The sequence below is a fragment of the Apostichopus japonicus genome, chromosome 22, assembly GCF_037975245.1.
Source record: "Apostichopus japonicus isolate 1M-3 chromosome 22, ASM3797524v1, whole genome shotgun sequence".
Taxonomy (NCBI): domain Eukaryota; kingdom Metazoa; phylum Echinodermata; class Holothuroidea; order Aspidochirotida; family Stichopodidae; genus Apostichopus; species Apostichopus japonicus.
The window spans coordinates 10,044,746-10,054,446 of record NC_092582.1 but is presented as its reverse complement, the minus strand read 5'-3'; the positions used below and the strand labels follow the sequence as shown (position 1 = coordinate 10,054,446).

General features: G+C 36.0%; 1 protein-coding gene across 1 annotated transcript; it reads left to right on the top strand.

The window, feature by feature from the left end:
* Positions 1-241: 241 nt before the first annotated feature.
* Positions 242-3,977, top strand: LOC139964017 (histamine H4 receptor-like). Its single transcript, XM_071965315.1, has one exon. The coding sequence runs from the start codon at positions 1,453-1,455 to the stop codon at positions 2,770-2,772; it is 1,320 nt and encodes a 439-aa protein (XP_071821416.1). The 5' UTR covers positions 242-1,452; the 3' UTR covers positions 2,773-3,977.
* The last annotated feature ends 5,724 nt before the right edge of the window (positions 3,978-9,701 follow it).

Here is a 9,701-nt window from a genome sequence, read left to right as displayed (position 1 = left end):
CTGTGTGAAGAGCGGCAACGGAGATATAGAGCCTTGTCAAGGACACAGCGTAAAGATCTGGCCACTAATCGGACCTGCAAGATCACAAGTCAACTGCCTTAACCACCTGACCAACACGCTCTCATTTGACCACAACTATATATTCATCCCTTAAAGAGTGAAAGCATTCACTTAATACAGTACTGAAAGTATTTAAAGTTACTCTTTCATATGATTGACAGCCACTTCTGTAAGGATTGAACATCCTTGACACACTCAAAAAGTGGATTTCTAGCTCTATGATAAAAGTGTTAATTTCTTTGCAGTATAACATACGATTCCAGTTTGCGCATGTCGTTAATAGAATGCGCCAAATAACTGAGTACTTTTTTAGAGCTGCCTCCGCACAGTGTATTAGCTCATTAAATGTCTCACTCACTGCTCTGGATTGTTGGATTCCTTCATCGGAATTAATTTTAACATCTGTGCATGTTGGTAACACGACATAGAAAAGTTATTCTTCGGTTAATTTAGTTGAGGATATGAGCACATATATGTCTGCACAAGTTTGTGTTGCCAAAGCTGGATCGTTATAATAACATGTTTATCTTTGTCTTATTGACTATAATGTGTGTTTTTTTTTCTTCAAACTATTGGGTTGGTAAGGAGGAAACGATGATTGGGTACGGCTGAATTACTCTTCGCTATTCTCGTTCCGTATGCCATAGTGCCACCACGGTATATGTAACCAATATTAATCTAACAACTTTAATATAAAACGACGGTTCAGAAACACCGATACCCGATTTAAAATGGGAAAAAAAGTCAATAGAGACCAGTCTTAACTCTTCGCATATTTAAGGTTTGTATTATGAAGACCTATATGTTTAAATTAAACTTGAATTGGACTCGTAAACCGAAAGTGGACAATGTTTTCATTTGCACGACTAATTTCAGATGAGGTACGGTGGTGAGGTATTAAAACTAATTCTGATTAAGAAGCAAAGAAATAAGAAACACGAGATAAGAAAAGAAGTATGTTGAATGTTGAAATCGTGTTATGTTACCGTTAACAGAATATTTTTCGATGGAAAGTGTTGTTATTGTTATTACTATTCATGATGCAATAATTAATGAACATCATTTACAGGATCGTCATGTTGACGTCATCATCTATATATGAGCGTTATTCATTCACTTCCATGGTCGGTGTATATGTTACCATTCATGCTATGGTGAATCACCCCATTATTGTCACGATAAGGCATAACATTAATATTAGATCGCGAATGCATTTTCCATCAACAAATGAACATATTTTCTTGGCTTGTCCTTCCTAAACAAGAACATCTTCTTATCATGGATGGTTGTAAGCGAAGAGGTGGATATTTGAGTGAAGTTTCAATCACCGACGGACGCTTTGATTGTTAAGTGAAATTTTTGCCGAAGAAACTATATTTAGTGAAACTAGTCATGGCGAACATCGGTATATCTCAAGTAATCGAACATAGCAACGTAACTGAGGCGAATGTAAACATTTCTCTGACTAGTTCTGTCCCTCCGAATGTAAACTTTCAATTTTCGTTACTTCTCTACGGTGTTCTTGGTATAGTTGTTATGTTAATGAATCTATACGTCATTTTTACATACATTCGGAGCAAAGACATACGTGATAAAAGTGGCAATGTTTACGCTTTTTATTTAGCGGTTGCTGACTTTTTTGTCGGAAGTTTTTTAATTTTCTTTTCTACTCTATGGGTTTTTCTGTTTTATCCTGAGTTACCATACAGCGTTTGCCATATCTGGTCTATAATCAAACATTTTGCTATTTTGTATGCTTCGTTAGTGATTGTTTTACTAAGTTACGATAGACTTCAACTTGTTACCAGCCCATTGAAATATCACTTGATACAAACGACTGGTCGCATCCACCGTATAGTTCTCATAACTAGCAGCATTTGCTGCACTTATTGTGCGGCAACTTACTTCCTATCGTTGCACTTTGATGACCAACATGGCGATGCTACTTCTATAAGACTTTGCATTCCCGTAGTAGTCAACGAGACCATTTATCTCGTCATTCTCAACATTATCGAGTTCGTCATACCTTTCTTGATATTAGTTGTGATTAACGCTGGATTTTATTGGAAACTTGTCTATAAATTGCACAATATATCAAATACGCAACTGGAAGAAAGAAGACCACCCAAAAGGCAACAATATATACCTAATGACCCTGAACATCGAATTAACACAAACCGGATAACGTTTGAAGAACAGTTCGAAATTAAATTGGAGAAACAGACTGGAGAAGCGCAAAAGGACACTGTTGCTTCCCAGCTGCCTGTATGGACACCAGAACATGTTGTCCGAGTTGCTAATGCGAATCATGTGTTGGTGCGAAATGAGAAAGATTCAGAAATAGAGACGTTAGGAGACATTGATTCTCGTAATCCAATTGGGGATATGACCGAACAATATTCAAAGAAGGATAAGAGAATTAAGAAAGAAGATAACTCTGTATATGAGGCGGCCAGAAAAAAGGAAAATGATCAACTTCGCAGAATTGCTCAGAAGTTAGCCACCTACGTGGGAGTTTTCCTATTCTGCTGGTTACCTTTCAGGATCGTCTCGTCACTCCCTTTGTGTGGTATACCAGTGCCGGATTCACTTTTGACGATTACGTCATTCATATTGCTATTTAACTCTGTGCTTAACCCTCTTCTGTATGGTGTATTTGCAAGATTCGGTGATATTAACTGTTGTTCTGGTAAAAGGTTTAACTATACATGAAACAAAACAAACCGTTCGGTTTCTGTCCTATCGCAGGTTTAACCAGGTTCGGTTCTTGTTTGGTTATACAATGTCAACCGGCCATAGAATCATTGGTTATGGTTAACTGCACTGCTTCATTATGTCATCGTATCACTTGAATATGTAACACATTTCTAAATTACGTTTGTAATATTATTATGTTTTGAATAATGATTATGATTACGGGTTTGTTCAAAATATACTCACAGTTAGGTTTAGTTACAAGGATATGTCCTATAGATACAAGGATATATCCTAGAGAACGTGCATTTCCATGAACAAAAGGAACACACTGCCGTCGCATATATTCTTCACAAAGAATAACATTCGCTATGGATATTTTCTAGTGAGGGTGTGGAAAACTGGTTAGCTTGTTAGCAATGTATCAGCACCTTGTTGCTTTAAAAGAAGCGGAATTGTTTTCGATACTATCTGAAATACTTTATACAATAGCATTTTTGTTATTCAGTTATTGGTTGAAATGTAAGTGACAATCACCTGCTTACTTTGTTAAAGGAATTTAGTTTTATTTGAGAATTGCAGGAATTTGCAGGACAATTGATTGTGAGTCATGTTCCATTAATGTTATATATTAATATTTATATATATTTACATATTATATGTAAATATTATGTTTAATTGTTTCTATGTTGTTTAAAATCATATGTAAATCATCTGTAAACAACTGTATTCTTAGTTTCAATATAGCAGTATTTGTTTGTATTTATTAAAGTATAGGTGACCAATGGGGGTCGGGGAAAACATTTAAAAAAAAAATAGAACTTAGTGAACAAAAAGAAGCATAGAGAATGGAAAGGAATAGAAAGAGAAGTTAAATAGATTCAATGTTCAATGTCTCACATTCATGACAATTCTTTGCTTTTATTTTATAAGGTTATCTTATTTTATACTTGCGATATACCAATCCATCTATGTGTCCATTTGTCTTATAAATCACTCGGTTTTAATTTTCTTAGTTCCTTAATCAACCGTATTTTGATTGCTTACGTGGCGTGGTATTACTTTCAAAGGTTAGAAATTTTCAAGTTTTATTTCTTTGCTGTTTGATCACTCTGGTCTCGCTAGCCGAAATTCGTCATTTCCCTATCACGTTAATATCTATGTGATCTTTGTACCCGACGAAACGTAGCAAAATATTCGTTTTATTTTTCAATGAAAAGCAAGATACTTTCATTTGGTCTAATGTTATTTGGATTAGAATATATACGTATGATTCGAGTCACAAAGTTCAAAGTTTTCCTTCACATGTCTTACTACATTGATTAAAAACCTCGACATATATCTATAAGTATTGCCTATTGGTTACTGGTTTATCTTCAGAAATCCCCCATTATTTCCTTTCCCGCCCTCCTATACCCCAGCCCTCCTTCCTCACCCCTGATCCATCTCTTAGATTTCAATCCAGTGAAAATATAGTCTCATTTCGTATGGATAAGGTTTTTTAGGACCCACGGTTGCTTTAGAGAAAAACATTTCAAATGAGAAAAAAATTAAAGTGTAGATATATATTTTAAATCAGGTGGTTGCGCATGGTTACATAAGTTACGTATCTCGATGCACGATCCCTTTGGGTAGCATAAATATGCATCAAAACTTGTAAATGAAGAAAACGTATAAACATAGCTATCTAAAAGGAATTTCTCTAAATTGTAAGGGCGTTTCTTCAGTGATCTTCGAACGTAGCCAATCGATGATCACGTCCATTTAATTGTGCACTTCACTTAGTGCATTTCTGTTTTTTCTAAGTGGTAATCACACGCACACTTTCAATTCAAACAAAGTATAATAGATAATGAGAAAAATCTTAGATCGCTAAGTGGTTTACAGTCATTATTTCATCCCTGCATGTACTGCAAGGGATGATATATTGTACTCTATCGACAATTTGTACCAAAATTGTATTCAAATTGCTGAACACCTCAAACCCCATGCGGCACCGAACGGCTGGGTTTTTGTGTCTAAGTTGGGGAGGTGTTCCAAACCTTAACATAAAATAACTTGCGGTGGAGTTAACAGTTTTGATGTCATGGTCAAAGGTAATGTGTATCAGTGTGATCAAAGAGTGTGTCACGCACTACTCAAGTCAGTAATTGCTTTTGTCATTTTGTCTCACAGTTGCAAATGCACACTTTAACGCAATCCATCATTGTTGTAACGTAAAATAAAATATAGGAAAGGTTGATGAGGGAGTTTGATGACAACAAAAAATGGCTGTGTTGTAATACGTTCCAAAAACAGGTACCCCAAACAAAGGCAAGCAGGTTGCCACTGTATAAGGAATCTAAGATATAGCAAACACAATGACATACGTTGCCAGTGTAAAGGCTATCCTTTCGAGCTGCGTCAATTGTCTGGTAGATATTTGCTTTCGATTTAATGATATTTTACTGCCTCGGTTGTTATGCTTTGTTTTCAAATCGAAACCAACCGAAGACGAATAATTTACAGAAGAAATTGTTCCATTTTTCATCATTGTACTACGCTGCATATCAGTGTTCTCTGTTGACATGACAACGTCATTTCCCGAGACACCAAGAGATTTGACGGTTCTCCTTAATGTTAGTCACGTCATCTTTTTTGTCATGATGTTTCTGTTCGGTTATCCCATCTAAACTTTGTCTCAGTGTTTCACTGATGGAAACAGTTTCATTGTCGACCAGCTGTGCCACGGTAGTGCTTTGATCACAACCTAACTTATTAGTCCTCATATTAATATTGTTATGGTTTCGTAAAGACGTATCATGGTCGTATTGTGTCATTTCTAGTAACTCCCGAATTCTTCTCACAAACTGCCAAACGAAAGCGACGTTAACCATCAGCATCGTTATAGTAAAAACACTATAATACTCAACGCAGAATAGATCAAATACACCAGACCTAGTGGGTTGACCCTGTGTTTCTAATCTGTAGACCGTTTCCGACGATATAAAGAGCGAATCGATCATATATATATAATAGACTCAAACGCTAGAGATACAAATGTGGCTGTTAAGATGAGCTTGTGAGTGTTACATATCGTCTTCAAATATTATTTAGGCGGATTCTGTACAAACTTATAACGGTCGTAGCTTAGCAGGATCATGATTAAGCCAGACGTAGATACCGAAAAGAGTCTTGTCAGTAACCATAGGTCACAGACCACTTTTGGCAGTTCTGGAGAGTTCAGAACTCTTCAAACAAATGTCATTAGAAAAAGTGAAACTCCTACCGAGATATCTGCGAGTGCAAGATAGAAGGATATATATTCACATGTACTTTTTGGACGAAACGTCGCTTTAGAAATATAGCGATGACGACGGCATTCGCCGAAAATGTGAGAACACCTAGCACAGCAGTGACGAAAAGACTGACGGTTGAGACTGGAGGTGAGTTATCGGGGGGTGAAGTTGACTGAGCGGTAGAAATGTTGTAATATGTGATCACTTCCATCGCATTCGTCTTCTAAACAGTGTAAGTAGTTAATTCTAATGTATCATTATTTACTTTAGAAGCGAGACAGTGTCAAATTTGCCTCAATTATGTCTTTGCTCGCGAATAAATGCAATATATGAAAAAGTAGAAAGCAGAAATTCAGGCCGTTTATAGAACTTGCTTCTTTCGTGTCAAGTCAGCGGAATGAAAATGCTATATTTGTCCACTCTCATCATTCTAAGGATTAAAATAAAATATCACATTGGCGGAAGTTATGACGTCGTTTTGACAAAACAAAGATAAGAAAAAGAGAAACCACTTAACGATGCGAGAATTTTGTTATTTACACGAATGCTTTTAATGCAAATCCATCAAACGATTTTCATTCAATTGAATTTAAAAAAAACCTTGGTATGTTTCTATCAAGTCCTTTGATTGCTGAATTGGGTCATTTAACTTATGTCAAACTTACTGTAGCTTCTGTTATAGGATGAGTTGCTTCGCTTCCTTTTCCCATTTTTTCTTCTTAATTTCGAATTCATTTAAGATAGTTATGTGAATACGTATGAGTGATTTAAACTGGGTACTTATGTTAATATATGTTGCAATGTTTGTCCCTATAAATGTCAATGCTGGATTGAAACGAATATTTGTGTGAAAACGTCACGGTGGAACCCGTACTGCAGACAGACTTTTCGTTTATTCCATATATGTGTATACATTTGCACAATAACAACATCAAGGATACAAACGATGAAATCATTTCACTCGTAAATTGAGGAAGTGAAACCCATTTCTGCGTCCGGTTTTTCACGCATTGTAAGAGCCCGAGTACCGTAGTAGTATACTCGAGTACCGGTATATTCTAGTTATTATTCTTTGTGAACAGTTTCATCACCAAGCGACGAGTATAACATGAAACTAAACACAACTTAAGTTACAAACATGGTAAATTGTATTTAATTCTTATTACTTAAGGTCTATTTTTATATTTAAAATATAAAAACATTTGCATTTACTTTTACTCTTCATTAGTGTCGACAACAATATTGATCAACTTTGGATTATTATTTAAAATATGGCTTGGTTTGTACTTTTGTAATGCGGAAGTGATTTCATGCTGGGGATATATAGTAATACTGGTGCAAATATGTACTATAGGCCTGTAACCACGCCCGATACTGTGTTTGTCTGCAATCTTACAAAAACAAGTATTCGGTGGTCGTATATGTAGCTGATAACTTAGAGCTGATGAGAAATAGTAACTCTCGCTACAGAAATTTATGAACAAAATTTCTACCAAACTAACAAGCGTAAACATACAACGAATGGAGTCACATCGTTAAAATGAGTTAAGCTATGGAAGTTATTTCCATTGTGCTCTTTTGATAATTTTCTTGGTAGTGGACTTTGGGTTTTCTTTGATACTTAGTCTATATATTTAATGTAAATAAATACACCACGGTAACCATTTTCATACTATGCACTTTGTATAATATGTGTAATAAACCGCCAACTTTAATATTACAATTAATTGTACCTGATATCGTGGTTTGTTTTTGAGAACATCGAGGTTGCGTGTGTGATCAAAGAGTGTGTCACCAACTACTCAGTCAGTCATTGCTTTTGTCATTTTGACTCACAGTTGCAAATGTACACCTTAACGCAATCCATCATTTTTGTAACGTAAAATAAAATATAGGAGAGGGTTGATGACAGAGTTTGATGACAGCAAAAAAATGGCTGTGTTGTAATACGTTCCAAAAACAGGTACCCCAAACAAAGGCAAGCAGGTTGCCACTGTAAAAGGAATCCAAGATATAGCAAACACAATGACATACGTTGCCAGTGTAAAGGCTATCCTTTTGAGCTGCGTCAATTGTCTGGTAGATATTTGCTTTCGATTAATTGATATTTTACTGACTCGGTTGGTATGCTTTGTTTTCAAATCGAAACCAACCGAAGACGAATAATTTATAGAAGAAATTGTTCCATTTTTCATCATTGTACTACGCTGCATATCAGTGTTCTCTGTTGACATGACAACGTCATTTCCCGAGACACCAAGAGATTTTACGTTCTCCTTATTGTTAGTCACGTCATCTTTTTTGTCATGATGTTTCTGTTCGGTTATCCCATCTAAACTTTGTCTCAGTGTTTCACTGATGGAAACAGTTTCATTGTCGACCAGCTGTGCCACGGTAGTGCTTTGATCACAACCTAACTTATTAGTCCTCATATTAATATTGTTATGGTTTCGTAAAGACGTATCATGGTCGTATTGTGTCATTTCTAGTAACTCCCGAATTCTTCTCACAAACTGCCAAACGAAAGCGACGTTAACCATAAGCAACGTAATAGTCATGACACTAGTACCCAACGCAGAATAGATCAAAAACACAAGACCTAGAGGGTTGACACCTGTATAGCAACGAAATTCCTGTGTTTCGAATCTGTAGACCGTTTCCGACGATATAAAGTGTGAATCACTCATATAAATAATAGACTCAAACGCTAGAGATACAAATGTGGCTGTTAGGATGAGCTTGTGAGTATTACCTGTAGTCTTCAAATAGTATTTAAGCGGATTCTGTACTAACATATAACGGTCGTAGCTTAGCAGGATTATGATTAAGCCAGACGTAGATACCGAAAAGAGTCTTGTCAGTGACCATAGGTCACAGACTACTTTTGGCAATTTTGGAGAGTTCAGAACTCTCCAAACAAATGTCATTAGAAAAAATGAAACTCCTACCGAGATATCTGCGATTGCAAGATAGAAAGTATATATATTCACATGTACTTTTCGGACGAAACGTCGCTTTAGAAATATAGCGATGACGACGGCATTCGCCGAAAATGTGAGAACACCTAGCACAGCAGTGACGAAAAGACTGACGGTTGAGACTGGAGGTGAGTTATCGGGGGATGAAGTTGACTCAGCGGTAGAAATGTTGTAATATGTGATCACTTCCATCGCTATCGTCTTCTAAACAGTGTAAATAGTTAATTTTAATGTATCATTATTTACTTTAGAAGCGAGACAGTGTCAAAATTGCCTCCATTATGTTTTTGCTCGCGAAATATAAATGCAATATATGAAAACGTAGAAAGTAGAAATTCAGGCCGTTTATAGTACTTGCTTCTTTCGTGTCAAGTCAGCGGAATGAAAATGCTATATTTGTCCAGTCTCATCATTCTAAGGATTAAAATCAAATATCACATTGGCGGAAGTTTTAACGTCGTGTTTGGCAAAACAAAGATAAGAAAAAGAGAAACCACTTAACGATGCGAGAATTTTGTTATTTACACGAATGCTTTTAATGCAAATCCATCAAACGATTTTCATTCAATTGAATGTAAAAAAAACCTTGGTATATTTTTTTCTATCAAGCCCATTGATTGCAGAATTGGGTCATTTAACTTATGTCAAACTTACTGTAGCTTATGTCATAGGATGATTTGCTTCGCTTTCT